Source organism: Pseudorca crassidens, chromosome 12 (genome assembly GCF_039906515.1).
Source record: "Pseudorca crassidens isolate mPseCra1 chromosome 12, mPseCra1.hap1, whole genome shotgun sequence".
Lineage (NCBI taxonomy): Eukaryota > Metazoa > Chordata > Mammalia > Artiodactyla > Delphinidae > Pseudorca > Pseudorca crassidens.
Window position 1 is genome coordinate 49,628,944 of NC_090307.1, and position 18,273 is coordinate 49,647,216.

An 18,273-nucleotide genomic window follows, 5' to 3' on the forward strand; every position below is an offset into this window, starting at 1 on the left:
TGGGTTTGAATTTCAGTGTTGAGATGAGGAAAAAGGGACTAACTCTCATTGGCTGTTTATTTCATAAAAACAAACTTGTAATAAGTTACATGCCTAAAGCCCAACCAAGGAAGAACAGCACAGAAAAAAATAGTATATCATAAGCATATATTCATTTTTTACACATCTATTCTCCCATTAAGATGAATAAAATATTAACGTCTATTATCTACACCAGAAACCATAGGTTACATGATTTAAGTTACATTAATAACTTTTAAAATAAAATACTTTTTTCTATAACACCCATGAAATCTTGATTACTTCCAGAGCCTTTTTTAAGCCTCAGAATTCCCAGAAAAACCAACCCAGGCTATCTCTTTTGATAACATTTTCCTTGTAAGAGACAGTCCTATCAGGTCAATAATCATACTTACCAATGTCTAAAATTCTCTTTTGTAGAGGTCCAATGAAAAGAAACGGTTCATCTTTACATGACTGAACAAGTGTGCCAACCAATTCAGAGTTTGTTGCTAAGATGCAGGCATTTTCTTCACTGAGGTTGACCCCTGCCATGGAAGTCACATCATTGATGTCATCTTCATCTCTAATAGAAAAAAAAAGAAAGCTTTCAGTGGTTGTGGTATGTGAATGAGTGATTTAAGACAGCAAAGAATTATAGATCTCTCCTTATAACTAAAGACATTATTTTACTCAATTTATCCAAGCAAGAGAAGTAAAGCATGGCTATCTTTCCCTGTCAGCCTTTAAAATTCACTGGTGTTTCTAACCACTAGTGTACATTTAATATCAGAAAGATGAATCAGAAGCAACTTTTGTCTCCTAGTGCCCATCTCTCCCACTCTCAGTTTAGTAAATAAGATAGTCTAAGAGGGATTTGGAAGTTATACTAAGTTATCCACAAATTGCGGGTAATGAAAGAATGAAATAAAAACAGACTTCTTTGTTTTCATCCAAGATGATTTTAAAACCCCTCAGATATCCCCAGTGCAGTGCACTGTTCCACTGAGGAGGAGAAATCCCCCAATCCCGAAAGGTCCATACCCATGTAAAAGCCCTTGAGAAGAAGCTTTCTAGACTAGCTATTCTGAAACCATATGGTTAAAAGTAGTTTTGTTTTTCCACTTCAGACTTTTGGTGTGCTCCACCTGTACCAATTGAATTCATTAAACCACCTCCTCAAGCAAGTGGCTGCAAAGGGCTTATATTTAAAATTTAAAATTATTTTATACACACATATGCAAAAGACATACATATAAAAACACAAAATATGTTTGAGCTCCTTGCATTGTTCCAGCAAAATTAAATAGTTGCTTTTATCTAACAGAATTGCTACATGGCTACAGTACTAAGATGAGTATATATGTTTCAGGATAGAGAAGTGAGAGACAAAAACCTAAAATTCCCTTACGGCATTCTTAACACCCTGTAATAACAAGCATGTTACTGATCATAACTCATGTACCAATGCATAACATAATTTACACAAACATGATTTTATAAAAAACATATTGTTTCTATTTATTGCATGGGCCGAAAGATATATCATGTGGTTTCATGTCAACAGATTTAAATTATGAACCTCCTTGTGGTAATGCATTTATGCACAAAAAAGGGAAATAAAGTATAACTGTCAAGCGCTCAAGATACGAAGGCCTCTGGTGTTCAGCTTTAAAAAGCAGCATGTTAGGAGTGAGAGGGAAAGAGCCCCTACTCACACAGGTATGAGAGATTCAAACTAAATGAAAGAAAGTTAAGTGCTGGACATAGCAGTTGCAAGTGGAGAGAAAGAACAAAGGTCTCACAATCTGAACACTATATTTAAAGACCTAACATTAAAAGGTGTGTCTGTGTAATGGAGAAAAGAAAAAAATTTTAATTAGTATCTCAAATCAACCAAATGAAACACGCAATATAAATAAACTGTATGGGGACTTCCCTGGTGGTCCAGTGGATAAGACTCCATGCTCCCAATGCAGGGGGCCTAGGTTTGAACCCTGGTCAGGGAACTAGAGCCCACATGCCACAACTTAAAGAGCCCACATGCCGCAACTAAAGATCCTGCATGCCGCAATGAAGATCCCACATGTTGCAACTAAGACCTGGCACAGTCAAATACATAAATATTAAAAATAATAATAATAATCTATATGAAAATGGTTGGACTCCACCTCATCAAATGTCACAGAGGTTCTGTCAGAGGGATGGTATGAGAATGGTTCTAAGAATCAATTTACCAACTATGAAAACAAAGAAGTATTCCAGAAACATCTAAACATTTAAAGTCTAAAGTGTAAGACGTAGAGAATGGACATGAGGACATAGGGAGGGGGAAGGGTAAGCTGGGATGAAGTGAGAGAGTGGCATGGACATATATACACTACCAAATGTAAAATAGATAGCTAGTGGGAAGCAGCCGCATAGCACAGGGAGATCAGCTCAGTGCTTTGTGACCACCTAGAGGGGTGGGATAGGGAGGGTGGGAGGGAGATGCAAGACGGAGGAGATATGGGGATATATGTATATGTATAGCTGATTCACTTTGTTATACAGCAGAAACTAACACACCATTGTAAAGCAATTATACTCCAATAAAGATGTCAAAAAAAATAAATAAAATCTAAAGCATAAGAATAGTAGAAACCATAAACCTAAAGATGGACCAAGGTCTGAGTAAAAAAAGTATTTTAAAAGGTCTGAGTAAAAAATATTAAAAAAACCCCCAAGTATCAAGAAAATGAAAAGACAAGCCACACAATGGGAGAAAATATTTGTAAAAGACATATCTGATAAAGGACTGTTATTCAAAACATATAAAGAACTCTTAAAACTCAACAATATGAAAACAAACAGATTAAAAAATGGGGCAAAGACCTAACAGACACCTCACCAAAAAGATGTGCAGATGGCAAACAAGCACATGAAAAGATTTTCCACATCCTATGTCATCAGGGAAATGCAGATTAAAACAATGAGATACCATTACACGCCTATCAGAATGGCCAAAATCCTGAACACCGACAGCACCAAATGCTGATGAGGGTGTGGAGCAACAGGAACTCTCATTCACTGCTGGTAGGAATGTAAAATGGTACAGCTACTATGAAAGACAGTTTGGCAGTTTATTACAAAACTGAACATACTCTTACCATATGATCCAGCAGTTAAACTTCTTAGTACCAACCCAAAGGAGCTGAAAATTTATGTCCACACAAAAACCTGTACATGGATGTTTATAGCACATATACTCTTAATTGTCAAAACTTGGAAACAACCAAGATGTCATTCAGCAGGTGACTGGATAAATAAACTGTGGTAAATCTAAACAATGGAATATTATTGAGTCCTAAAAAGAAATGGTATCATACCATGAAAAGACTAGAGGAACCTTAAATGTACATTATTAAGTGAAGTAAGCCAATCTGAAAAGGCTACATACTGATGATTCCAGCTATATGACATTCTGGAAAATGCAAATTATGGAGACAATAAAATGACCAGCAGTTGCCAGGGGTTAGCAGAGAGGGATGAATATGCAGAAAACAGAGGACTTCTAGGACCGTGAAATATATAGTATCTGTATGATACTATAATGGTCAATACATGTCATTACACATTTGTCAAAACCCACAGAATGTACCACACACCGAGTGAACTGTAAGGTAAACTATGAACTTTGGGTGATAATGATGTCTCGATGCAGGTTCATCAATTGTAACAAACAGACCACTCTGGTGGGGGATGCGGATAATGGGTGAGGCTATGCATGTGCTGCCATTTTCTACAACGTCCAAATCAATTTTTTGCTATGAACCGAAAACTACTCTAAGAAACAGTCTATTTAAAACAAAAAGGCCAAGTACAAATCGATGAAAAGTCAGGTCACTCCAAAAGAGAATACCAACCAGTTACTTAACACCTTTAGGACTCAAATTTTTCTTCCTTTAAAAAATGAATAACTTAGATTAGGTATTTTCTAAGGTCACTCTCAGCCACTTAAAAGAATGAGGCAGCTCTCTTTGGCCAGGCACAGAACAAATGCCAAGGTGTATTGTGAAGTGGGAAAAAACCTAAACAAAACATAACAAGGTATAGAACAGACTGCACCTCGAAAAAAATACACACACACACACACACACACACGGGCATAACGTATCTCTGGATGCACAAGAAATTCTCCTCTGGAGAGGGAAACAGGGAAGCATGGATAGGAAGAAGATTTCATTTACACCACACCATACTCCTTTCTACCCTTTGAATGTTGTAGTATATACACAGATTACCCAATCAAATGGTTAGTGATATTTAAAAAAATAATATATAAACAAACAGAGAAAGAAAACTGGAGACAGAAAAATATTATGAAGTTTAGACATATGGCCTCATCTTTCCTTTAAAAAAAAATCAGAATTGTACAAGGTACACAGCACATGGCCTTTACACACATGCACACAACACTGATTGTTCACAATCTCAGCTGTTTGCCAGGTACACAGGCCCTGTAAACTGCACCCTGCTTCCATAGGTGAGGTCCCACATAGCCCCTGCTGAAATCTCACATACAGACTGGAGAGACCAGTACCAAGCCTCCTTACTACCAGTACCATGCACAGTACTAGAACTGAACAGAACTCAATGTTCAATGAGGACACTGTCCCATGTCTTTTAGAATCTTCTTGCAGCCTTTCTCTGAACTAAGAAGGGAGCTAAACACCCAATAAGATTTGTTCTTGCCTACCCACCCACCCAATTTGGCCCCAAGCTGAACACAGCTCCCTCTACTTCAGCTGCCAGTTGCTGTGGTTACAGAGGGCAGCAGGAATAGAGGAAGACCCCTACTGAGGGAAGAGGAAAAGGTACCACAATAAACAGTACCCGAACCACTTAAAACTTCCTCTAAGAAAGGAGACAGACTAAAGGAAAGCAAAGACAACACAATGTTGTAGCAGCATTATTGATAAGGCTAAATATTGTAAGATAGGCCAAGAGTAATAAAGGCTTTGATGCTGAGGCGTATTTGTGATTCTGGGTTGGCTCAATTTTCAAGGAAAAGAAAGTGAGAACCTCCAAATCGCATCTTCAAGTCTTCTGGTCTAATGCAGTATGTCTTTTAATGAAGGTGCTGTGAAAGATAACCTGTTTCATTTTAAAAGACATACAAAAAGGAAATTTAATAGTGCCTCAGTAGAAAAAGGCTTCCAACTCAAGATTCTGTGGAGAGTAATAGGTTAATATGCAAAAATTAAAGTAGCATTACCCAATTATCATTAATACCTTGCATTTTGGTTTCTGAAACTGATCTAATTCTTCAGCTTTTTATAAAGTTAACCATTGCTTGTACCTACTTTCTTAAATCTCTTCTACCCTCTTAAGATCTATAATAGCACCAGACTAATTTTTCTACAGTAGAGAAAATCACATTAGTTTCCTATTCAAAAACATTTCATGGGGCTTCCCTGGTGGCGCAGTGGTTGAGAGTCCGCCTGCTGATGCAGGGGACACGGGTTCATGCCCTGGTCTGGGAAGATCCCACATGCCGCGGAGCGGCTGGGCCCGTGACCCATGGCTGCTGAGCCTGCGCGTCCAGAGCCTGTGCTCCGCAATGGGACAAGCCACAACAGTGAGAGGCCCACGTACCGCAAAAAAACCAAAAACCAAAACACAAACATTTCATGATCCTATGAGCTCAACCTGATATGCAAGGCCTTCCAAGTAATGACCTTAACTTAGCACTCTTACCTCCCATTCCTCACCATAAAATAGCTCCTACTGATTCTGGCTTTCCTGTTCTAGTCTTTAGCTCCTCTTGCTTTATTATCTTTCAGCTGTCAGTGCCTTATCTATATTCCAGACCTACTTCAAATGCCTACTTTGGAAATGTTGGTTTAACTTATCTTTATACTTTTAAAGCATCTGTCCAATTGCTACATCTTTTGAACTTCCAAGGGTACATTTTGTCTCTGTTATGGTAGGTCTTACTCTGTCTTCCAATAGTCAACTATTTGCCTTATACTTCAACCAGACTAATTTTATTGATCATATTAATCACTCTCATCACCTATCGTTTCTAGCAGAGTAGTCATAAATGGTACTTAAATATTTGAGGAATTTGTATGTGCTCAGAACAGCATGCTGTTTATCTGTGACAATGTATTGGGAAGTAGAAGAATGGTGGGTAAAAAAGATGAGTCAAACTGCCTACCGTGAAATCCTGACTCTGCCACTTACTGTCTATATGAAATAAAGCAAATTAATTAACCTCTCTAGGCCTGCATCATCAGTAAAATGGAGACAATAACAATCCCCACATCTGAGACTGAGGATTGAAGGAAGCAATCATATCATGAAAAAAGGAGTCCCTTTAATATATAAAGAGCTCCTACCAATAACTAAGGAAAAGACCTAAAATCCAATGGAAAAATGTACGAAACATAGAAATCTTCAGTTAATGAAAAATTTTAAATGACTCAAATATAAGATGTTTTACCCTACTCATATAAGAAAAATTTAAGATACAATTTTTTCCCTGTTAGATTGGTAAAGTTCACGAGAACATGTGGAAATATGATACCTTAAGCTTTGTTGCTCAGAGTATAATTTGTTAAGCCAACTCCACTGAGGGTTGACATTATCTAATTTAAAATGAATAAACTGCTCTTTCTAGGAATTATGTGAAACGATAGTCATTGCAACTCTGTTTTCTGAGTACAAAACACTGGAAACAACCTAAATATCTATCATTATGTAACTTTGTTTAGAACATCAAATCACAATGATTATATACTGATATAGAATAATCTGCAAGATTTATTACTACTAAGTTGTAAATATCAAAATGGGTTGGCCAAAAAGTTCATTTGGGTTTTTCCATTACATCTTACGGAAAAACCCGAACAAACTTTGTGGCCAACCCAATAAAACATCATATATTGTATACTGCCATCTATGTTGAAAAGATTCTATCTAGAGAGATATGCAAGAAATTGATAACAGTGGTTGGCTCTAGGCTGAGAACCTGGGTAGCAGAGGGAAAATGATGCAAGAGAGAACCTTATTTTTTTCCCACTGTATATCCTTTTGTTCCTTTCGAATGCTATACAAAATGTATGTATTATCTAGTCAAATAAATAAATAATTCACTTAAAAGGTATAAACAAAAAATTTTTATTTTAAGAAGATCAAGTTCTTCCTTTAGGTTACTAATCCCTGGTTAAATAAGGTTACCTTCAATATTCTTTTTTCACCACCCTTGGGCATAACCTCGCTACGTTACCACAGCCAGCTTACAAACGCTGCTTTCTTCCTTCTATGACTTTTTTAAAGGTATCTTTCCTCATGGGAAATTCCCTTTCCTCTTTTTAACTCAAACACAGCATAGGATATTGCAGTATTTCTCAAACTTCAGTGATTGTAGGAACTACTTACGAGTATATTCCTTTGCAGTTCATTCAGCATGTAAGCACAAAGATAATTTTTCCTAAATCGCATTTTTACTACGAAAAAATCTGCCTAAAAACTATGAAAGACTTCACAATCTCATCTCTAAGTCTTCATTCATGTAATTTCGCTGTGAGGAATGTTTAAGAACCTAATTTCTAACAAGATTTAGCATAAAGCAACTCCTTCAAGAAGATTTTTTTGTTGTTGAATTTTAACCCTAGATTTAGAGTTTATCTGGGCACAGCTCAGAAGGATGTTTCTTCCGTCTCCTGACTTTCCAAGATTTCGTCACCAGAGACTGTTTTCTCTCTCTTTAAGTCCTTACTTGAATGATTAATCATCTATATTATGTCATACTCTATATAACAAGTATATATCACTGATACACTTGTATATATAAGGACAGACTCTTAATAAATACATAATGAAACAATTAATTACATATGAAGCAAAGTAGAGCACATGTTTAATCTACACTAGAGAATCTGATTCCTGCAATATGAAAAAATGGGACATTAAAGTTGGTGGAATAATATTATCTGTGCAAACGGCATGTAACCTTGTCCTATATTATTTTCTAAGTGTCTTTTAAAGCAAATTTTAAAAAAACCTCTTAATTCCTAGCTGGTAAAATACCTTCTAAGTTATGTAAGTATATATTAATATACATATATATATTATTCATCCATAAATATTTTATAATTTCTCTCTAAAATATAAGAACTCTAAACGAAGACCTTAACCATAAGGCATTATCACCTCTTCAAAAAATCAACAATAATTCCTTATTATCATCAAATAGCCAGTCTGTTTAAATAGAGTTAACTCTACAAACATGCACAGGTACTGTAATATTTATCACTTCTGATTCTGAAGTACGAAGAATAAAACACAAATCTCTGGCACCCTCTGGTGTTTAAACACTATATAGCTTCCCTTATTCATCCCAGATGTACTGACAAGCACAACAGAAAATATGATTTACACTGGGAAAAAGTCACAAAAATGTTCTTTTCAGTTAAACAGGTAGTTATGAAAATACAGGCAGATATCACTCTATGTTATTAAACCTCATCCAGTTAAGACAGGATCTAATGCCATACACTATTACCTCCCCTTATTTATTAACAAGAGTCAATATTAAGGGTCTATTTTAAGCTTCATTTTAACAATAACTAAAGTGATCTTAAGTATCCAAGAAAGAAAACTGAAAGACATTACTATAAAAAGATATGCATAAAACCACACATAACCCAAATAACTAGAACATATTATACGAAAATGAAAAGTGTATCTTTGTGCAAAAATAAAATATATCTTAAAAATAGATTATATCTAAGATTATAGATAATCCTATTCTCTTTTTCAAAATTCATTATTTCAACAAATTTCTGAATGCTTATTATGAACAAGGCATTGTTCTAAATGTTAGGTATACAATGGTAAAGTTATTGTAAACTCTCAGAGATTTAAAAAGGAGTGGGGCGCATAAAGAAGGGTAAATAAATGAATAGGGTAACTTTAGATAGTGCCTCAAGACAGCAGATATGACTGAAAAAGGAATAAAGAGAGAGGATTTATCTAAACAGATATAAAAACATATAATGAAAGATAACTGAAAATGCAAAAATATTAACACAGAAATAAAACAAAAACAGCACTAAAATGAAAATCTAGAAATGTACCCTTGTATAACTGAGAATTTACTAAAAGGTAAAGTAGCATTTCAAATCAGAAAAGTAAGGATGATGAAATCTTCAGTAACTGTTGTTAAGATGAGCAACCCAACTGGGAAAAGGTAATTTCTGTTTAAGCTATTTACAAAGATAGAATCAAGAATTACTGAAGATTTTGTAAAGGTCTATTGCATATATGAGGTGTGTATAGATAACTTGGAAGAAAATATAGGAGCACGTCATTATGAGCTAAGGATAGGGAAAGATTTTTTAAAATAATGCAAAAGTCAAAAGCTATAAAGGAAGAGACTAATGAAGTTAATACTGTGATTTAAAATCTTCAAATAACAAGACACTAAAAACAAAATTACAAGTTAAACAAAAGATTGGGAGAAAAATATTTATAACATACACAATGAAGATCTACTCTCAGGAATTCCCTCACGGTCCAGTGGTTAGGACTTTGTGTTTTCACTTCTGAGGGCCCGGGTTCAATCCCTGGTTGGGGAAATAAGATCCCACAGGCCACACAGCGCGGCCAGGAAAAAAAACCAAAAACTACTTTCCAATATACAAGTTTAGAAAGCAATAAGCACTCAATAGCTAAATGAGCAAAAGTAGTAAGCTAGAAACTACCTAAAGAAAATACTAATGGTGACACTTTTGCTTCAGGCATTAACTGGACTAGATTTACCCATGAGAAATTACATGACATTCTTCTAATTTAGACCAGCTTATTTTCATTCCAGTGTTGGATGCACAGAAGTTGTCAAAAAGGTGTCAGTAAAAATAAACACTGAGCACCTTCTAAAAGTAGAACTGCCTCAGGGGCAAATGCCTGTGGCTAGCACTAGTTTTCAGGCCTCTGTTAAAGTGGAGAAACTCTTAAGTCAGGTTCTCTAGAACAGGTACTAACATGGTCCCAAGTCAATAGTCATCCCTGGTTCCTATGGGACACAGTCACAAATCTTCTTTGGAGTAAAGCAAACTCAATTTGGGTCACCAGATTTAATCTGATTTACCCATCCACTGAGGTTTTAAATTCAGCAATTACATTTTTCACTTCTAAATGTCCTATTTGGTTCTTTACCAAATCTTTGTATTCATTTTTTAATAGATAATTGTTACTTGCTCATTTTTTTGTGATTCCACATTTTATTTTTAACGGTACGCGGGCCTCTCACTGCTGTGGCCTCTCCTGTTGCGGAGCACAGGCTCCGTATGTGCAGGCTCAGTGGCCATGGCTCATGGGCCCAGCCGCTCCACGGCATGTGGGATCTTCCCGGGTCGGCATGAACCCACGTCCCCTGCATCAGCAGGCGGGCTCTCAACCACTGTGCCACCAGGGAAGCCCTATGAGAGTTTTTAGTACTGAATATTTGATCACCCAATGTTTGAAGTCAGTGGCATTCCAATTGTGTTGATGTTTCCTTTGCTTGGGGTGACCTTTCCTTGTAGGCTTTATCTTTGAAAGTGAACACATGCATACATACCAGAAAAGAATGAAATGACATTATTAAAGTGCTGGAAGCAAAAAAAGAAAAGCCAACCTATAATTCTAATCTCACTCCTGACATCACTGTCTACATAAACAACCTAATTTAAAAATTATCAGAAATAAGAACTTAACAAGGGGGTTGGCATATAATTTTTTTTAAAAAAGCAACCTAGGGAATTCCCTAGGTCCAGTGGTTAAGACGTGGGCTTTCACTGCTGTGGGCCCAGGTTCAATCCCTGGTTGGGGAACTAAGATCCCACAAGCTGCGCGGCGTGGCCAAAAATAAATATAAATAAATAAAAAGCAACCTACATTTCTATATACTAGGAACAGAAAAGGCAATTACCAAAAATTTTACCTATAATAGCAACAAAAAGGTGCCTAGGAATAAACCTAACAGATAAACAAAACAAATGGTGTACAACCTGTATAGATAAAATTATATCACTTTACTGAAAGATGTTAAAGAAAGCATGCATAAATGGAGACATAAATCATGTTCATAGATAGAAGGTTCAAAATTATAAAGAAATCAGCTGAAGGACAATGGACCTATAGGCTCAAGGCCATGTTGGTCAAATTCTAACAGGTTTTTTGTGGAATTTAAACTGATGCCTAAATTTATATGAACAGCAAAATCCCAAGAATGGCAAAAAAAATCAAGAAGAGCAGGGGAAGCGGGTATGAAAGTGGAGGAAGGAGGGTGTAAAAGTAGAGGAAGGAGAGGAAATAAAAAAATAAAGAGGGATAGGTAGGAGACATGCCTTAACAGAGGTAAAATTTATTTTGAAGTTATAGTAAATTGAGCAGTATGCTATTGGAAATAAATTAAACAGTAAGATAAAATAGATATTTAAAAAAAAGATTAACAGAATAGATAAGCCCAGAAAAGACCGTGCTTATACAGGTACACCTCCTTTTATTGCACTTCACTTTATTGTGCTTCGAGATAATGTGTTTTTTACAAATTGAAGGTCTGTGGCAACCCGGTGGTCAAGCAAGTCTACCAGCGCCAGTTTTCCAATAGCATTTGCTCATTTCGTGACTCTTCGTCACATTTTGTCAGTTCCTGGAATATTTCAAACTTTTTCATTATTATTTTATTTGTTATGGTGATCTGTGATCAGTGATCTTTGATGTTACTATTGTAATCGTTTTGGGTCACCACAAACCATGCCCATACAAGATTGCCGACTTAATAGGTAAATGTTGTGTGTGTTCTGACTGCTCTACCAACCAGCCATTCCACAGTCTCTCTCCCTCTCCTCAGGCCTCCCTATTCCCTGAGACATGACAATATTGAAATTAGGCCAGGTAATAACCCAACAATGCCTCCTAAGTGTTCAAGTGAAAGGAAGAGTTACTCATCTCTCACTTTAAATCAAAAGCTAGAAATGACGAAGATTAATGAGGAAGGCCTGCAGAAAGTCAAGAAAGGCCGAAAGCTAGGCCTCTTGTGCCAGTTAGTCAAGTTGTGAATGCAAAGGAAAAGTTCTTGAAGGAAATTAAAAGTGTTACTCCAGTGAACACACAAATGATAAGAAAGTGAAACAGCCTTACTGCTGATATGAAGAAAGTTTTAGTGGTTCTGGACAGAAGATCAAACCAGCCACAACATTTCCTTCAGCCAAAGCCCAAATCAGAGTCAGGTCCTACCTTTCTTCAATTCTATTGATACAAAAGCTGATACAAAAGAAAGTTTTAGTGGTTCTGGACGGAAGATCAAACCAGCCACAACATTTCCTTCAGCCAAAGCCCAATTCAAAGTCAGGTCCTACCTTTCTTCAATTCTATGGATACAAAAGCTGAAGAAGAAAAGTTTGAAGCTAGCAGAGGTTGGTTCATGAGGTTTAAGGAAAAAAGCTGCCTCCGTAACATAAAAGTACAAGGTGAAGCAGCAAGTGCTGATGTAGAAACTACTGCAAGTTATCCAGAAGATCTACCTAAGACAATTAATAGAAGTGGCTACACTAAACAACATACTTCTAATGTAGACAAAACAGCTTATACTGGAAGAAGATACCATCAGGACTTTCATAGGTAGAGAGGAGAAGTCAACCCCTGGCTTCAAAGCTTCAAAGGTCAGGCTGACTCTCTTGTTAGGGATTAATGCAGCTTATGACCTTAAGTTGAAGCCAATGCTCATTTACCATTCTGAAAATCCTAAAATTAGGGTTCAGAATCCAGCAAAGAAAAGTACCCTAAGTCTTAGTTGAAATACCTGAGGTACTACATCCTATAGTCAGGGAGAACCAAAGGGACATGGAGTCTTGGAAAGATTACAGCCTAGATTTGAATTCAGTTACTGACTAGATGAAGGCAATCTGCTCCTCTCCTGCCAACCAGCAAACTGGATAAGTTCTCTTTCTGGAGGTAATTAATCCAAAACCCCTATAATTATTTTTTACACATATTTGACACTGACTCAAAAATTACTAAGTTCATACCAAGAAATAGGACTAAAAAGCCAAATAACAGAAACAGACTTACAGACAACCTGGATGTTGGGAATATTAGGTATGAACTTTAATATAACTATGACTAATTTTTCAAGAATGCAGAGGATAATTCCAATAGAGAACAAAAATCTATTAAAAAAGAAATGGAGGTGTGGTTTCTGGTAATGACAGAGTAGCTTAATTAATCATTACAAAATCAACATACAACTTTTTAAAAAGGCAACCACTTTAAAAAATGGGAAAAAGGCAACCAGAAACTAGAGAGAAGTCAACCCTTGAAATATGGTAACAACTATGGGTAAAATTTGTGAGTTTATGTCTTTTGGCCTGAAAGCACTCTCCAGCCTGTGCAGCCGTATTCTTGGTGTCAGAGGACAGATTTCAGTGTTGAAAGAGCACTTGGACAATTAGGGAAGATACACCAGAATGTAAGGCTCCACAGAGCAGTAATCCCTCAAATCTGCATATAAATCTGACCTAATCATTGACTGATGGAAGAACTACATATGCCCCAGGGGACACCCCAGCAGCCTAACAAAAACAGCAATAGGAAGGGGAAAGAACTGAGTGAATATTTCAGCTGCTACTCAACCTAAGAAAGACTAAGTTTGGAATTTAAGAACAGTCAAGTTAAACTAAAATGAAGTCTACTAAATTAAAAATCAGTCTTCAGGAACATAACTGAATCCAGAGTCAATAATTACTAGATATGTGAAAAAACAGAAAGTCATGAATGTTCTGAACACAATGAAAACTTATAAGACGTATGAAAAACTGGAAAATGGGACCTAGAGTTAAAAAAAAAAAAGTTGGCAGAAATGAGCCAAATGTTGCAATTAGCAAAGATTTTTAAGGAAGCATACAAATATGCTGACAGATTTAAAGGAGCATAAAGATCAAAGAAAATAACAGAGCCTTGGTATATGCAGGAAAATATCAAAGTCTAATGCATATATAATTGGATTCATAAAAGGACAGGAGAGATAATGGTATGAATATATATAATGATATGAAGGAAAACTGACTTTTCATCAGAAACAATGGAGACCAGAAAACAATGGAATAACATCTTTAAGTCTTCACAGTAAAGAAGACTGGGTCAGCCTACAATTTCTAATTGGGAAAAAAAAAACCTTCCCTTCTAAAGGGAAGGTAAACAAAAATAGTTCTCAGGAAAAGGAAAACAGAAGAGTTGTCACCAGAATTACAGACCAAGAAATGCTATAGGAAGCTCTTTAGCTGAAGGGAAAAAATACCACTGAAAACTGAACTCTACAGAAAAAAAAGAAGAGCACTGGGAATGTTTTAAAGAAAAGAAAGAATACTTTAAGGGAAAAAAAAAAAGGACTTTAAAGCTAAAATCATAACACTGTGGATACACACATATATTTATAATGCATGCTGATGTAACACATATGAAAATAAAAATATATAGCACAGAAGAAGAGAGTGAGGTAAATGGACTTATATTGTTGCAAAGTTCACATATTTTATGTGTGGTACTATATTAACTCCAAATAGAGTGTATACTAAAAATACATGTTATAGCATATTGTAATCCCTGTTGATCAAAAACAAAAAAATGCAGATATAGATAAGAAGCCAACAGAGGAATTAAAATGAAATATAAAATAATAATCACTTACCCTAAAAGACAAAAAACAAATGAATAAAATAGCAAAATATTAACCTAAAGAAACAACTGTTGAATTTCATAAGAAAAGCTCAACCTAGCTATATGTAATGTATAAAGGACACTCTTTAAATACAAAGACACATGTAGGTTGAAAAAAAGGAAGGAAAAAGATAGAATATGCAAACAGTAACAAAGCTGAAGTGTTTATATTCAGCAGATAAAATACACAGCAATACAAGAAATATTTTCAAATAAAGAAGGACATGTGGGGACTTCCCTGGTGGTCCAGTGGTTAAGACTCTGTGCTTCCACTACAGGGGGCCCGGGTTTCATCCCTGGTCCGGGAGCTAAGATCCTACATGCCACGCAGCATGGTCAAAAATTTTTTTAAAATAATAATAAAATAAATAAATAAAATTTTAAAAAATAATAAAAAAGGACATTTAATTATGATAAAAGGGCCAATTTATTAGAAAAACATAACAATTATAAATATGTGTATACCTAATAACAGAGCTTCAAATAATTAATGTAAAAACTGGCAGAACTAAAGGAAAAAATAAATCTATAAGCACAGTTGGAGATTTAATACCCACTCTCAGTAACTGATGGAACTAGTCCAAAAAAAGAAAGCCAGGAAATAGATATAAACACTACTAGCTACCTTCACCAGAATGGCACATACAAAAAACTACTCCCCCAAACTGAGTAATACATTTTTTCCAAGGGCATATGAGATATTCATCAAGTTTGACCACAATAAAGAGTCTCAAATTTAGTAAGATTGATATTTTACAGTGTATATTCTCTGATCAGGACAAAATTACGTTAGAAAAAAATGAATAAAATCTCTAGAGAAGCCCCAAGTATTTGTACTATTAAATAAAAGGAAAAGGAGAAAATATTTTGACATGAATAAAAATGAAAATGAAACACTATAATTGGCTGGATGCTAACTCAGTACTTAGGGGGTTTATAGTTTTAAATGAGAAGCAACTAAAACCCAACACAAGGAAAAGAAAGGAATATTTTTTATAAGTCAATAAAATAGACAAAAGATGAACAGATAAAAACAATAAAATCGGGCTTCCCTGGTGGCACAGTGGTTAAGAATCCGCCTGCCAATGCAGGGGATACGGGTTCAAGCCCTGGTCAGGGAAGATCCCACATGCCGGTGAGCAACTAAGCCTGTGCACCACAACTACTAAGCCTGCCCTCTAGAGCCTGGGTGCCACAACTACTGAGCCCACGTGCCACAACTACTGAAGCCCATGTGCTTAGAGCCTGTGCTCCACAACAAGAGAAGCCACCGCAATGAGAAGCCTGTGCACCCCAACAAAGAGTAGTCCCTGCGTGCCGCAACTAGAGAAAGCCTGTGTGCAGCAACGAAGACCCAGTGCAGCCAAAATAAATTAATTAAAAAAAAAAGTAAAATCAAAAGTTAACTTTCTAAAAACACTAAACAAAACTGAAAGAAACATATCAATGAAAAGAGAGAGTATTACTACAAATCTTACAGATATTAAAAGGATAAGGGAATAAAATGAACAGCTATATGCCCGAAAAAGTCAACAACTAAGATAAAATACACAAAATCCTTAAAAAAAAAAAAAAAAAGCATGATACTATGTTACCCTAAAGAATCTACAAATATTAAAAGGAAAAGAAAGTAGTAGCACAGTTTCATTTCAACAAATTTAAAAGTAAGATGAAATGTACAAAAACCTTAAAAAATGCAACTTTCTGAAATTGACATTAAGATGACAGAGAAAATCATTTATAGATGAAACTGACTTTCTTATCAAAACCTTCCCCCGGGGGACTTCCCTGGTGGTGCAGTGGATAACACTCCATGCTCCCAATGCACAGGGCCTGGGTTAGATCCCTGGTCAGGGAACTAGATCCCACATGCATGCCGCAACTAAGAGTTTGCATGACTCAACTAAGGAGCCCACAAGCCACAACTAAGGAGCCCACCTGCCGCAACTAAGACCCAGAGCAAACAAATAAATAAAATAACAAAAAAATCCAAAACCTTCCCCCCAAAGAAAACAAAAGACCTATTTAGTTTCAAGGGTAAATTCATTCGTATATTTAAGGAAGAAATAATTTCTACTCAAAGGTTTAAAATAAAGGAGAGGGAAAAACATCATACAACACATTTTTGAGACCAGCATAACCACATACCAAAATCTGGCAAAGACACCATAAGAACAGAAAACTATACACCAGTATCCCTAAAGAACATACATATAAAACCCTTAAAATATTAATCAAATCAAATGCAGCAATATATAAAAAGGATAATAATACTTCAGGAATACTAACATTCAAACTATTTTTTTAAAAATCAGTGTAATTCAGAATACATTGTATTATTTAAAAAATGAATGACCATCTTAAATAGATGAAGAAAAAGTGCATGACAAAATCACTCAATTTAAAAATGGGCAAAATATTTGAACAGACATTTCACAAAAGGAGCTACACAAATGGCCAATAAGGACATGAAAATACACTCAGCATCTTGATCAACATGGGTTTGAACTGCACGGGTCCACTCATACACAGATTTTTTTCAGTAAATACACACAGTAGTAGATGATCTGGAGCTGGTTGAATCCGAGGATGCAGAACCACAGATATGCTGGGCAGACTATAGAGCTTGAGCATCTGCAATGGGTCCTAAAACCAATCCCACCGCAGATACTGAAGAATGAGGGTACAGCTAAATACCAACTACAATGGTTAAAACTTTTAAACTGCAGTTTATCAATTGTTAGCAAGGATATGGAACAAATTCTCATACTTTGCGGGTAGGACTGTAAATGGTACAACCACAAAGGAAAACAGTTTGGCAGTTTCTTATAAAGTTAAACATACACCTACTAAATGATTCAGCATTTTCATTCATATCTTTATGTAAGTAAAGGGAAAACTTATGTCCATACTAAGACTTGGATACAGGTGTTCCTAGCAGCTTTATTCATAATAGCCCAAAACTGGAAACAACCCGCATGTCCACCAATGGATAAAGAGACAATTCAGTACAAACAAATGCAGTAGACCCATACAGTGGAATACTACTCAGCAATGAAAAGCAACAAATTACTAATACATGCAACAACACTGCAAGTATATCAAACACATTATGCTGAGCAAAGGAAACCAAACATAAGAATACAAATTATATGATTCTATTGATTTGAAACCCCAGGAAAGACAAATCTACAATGATAAGAAGCCAATCAGTGGCTGCCTAAGGTATAATAGGGGGACTGGCTGGGAAGTCTCACAAAGGAGGCTTCTGAGGTATTGAAAGTATTCTATGTATCTTGACTGAGGTACTGGGTACATGAATTTAGCCTTTTGTCAAAACTCACTGCACTGGAAGACAATGATGACTTCCTAGGTCACCATCTTCCAACATTTACTCCCCAAAACAATACAGAACAACAAAAACCACAGCCTCAGCATAACTTGAAGACAAAAAATACCCAAACTTCAAAACAAGAATAAGTGAAAAAGGAAAACAATTCCCAGTACATACTTTCTTGTCCTATT

The 18,273-nt window shown here is 35.9% G+C and overlaps 1 protein-coding gene across 4 annotated transcripts in view; it reads right to left on the reverse strand.

Annotated features, from left to right (window-relative positions):
• Nucleotides 1-18,273, reverse strand: part of TAF4B (TATA-box binding protein associated factor 4b) — a 113,401-nt gene that overhangs the window by 60,267 nt on the left and 34,861 nt on the right. For all 4 annotated transcript variants that reach the window (XM_067699431.1, XM_067699429.1, XM_067699430.1 and 1 more), the window contains one exon: nt 417-586. In XM_067699431.1, coding sequence (XP_067555532.1) covers nt 417-586 — 170 coding nt within the window. The remainder of the gene's footprint in view (nt 1-416; nt 587-18,273) is intronic.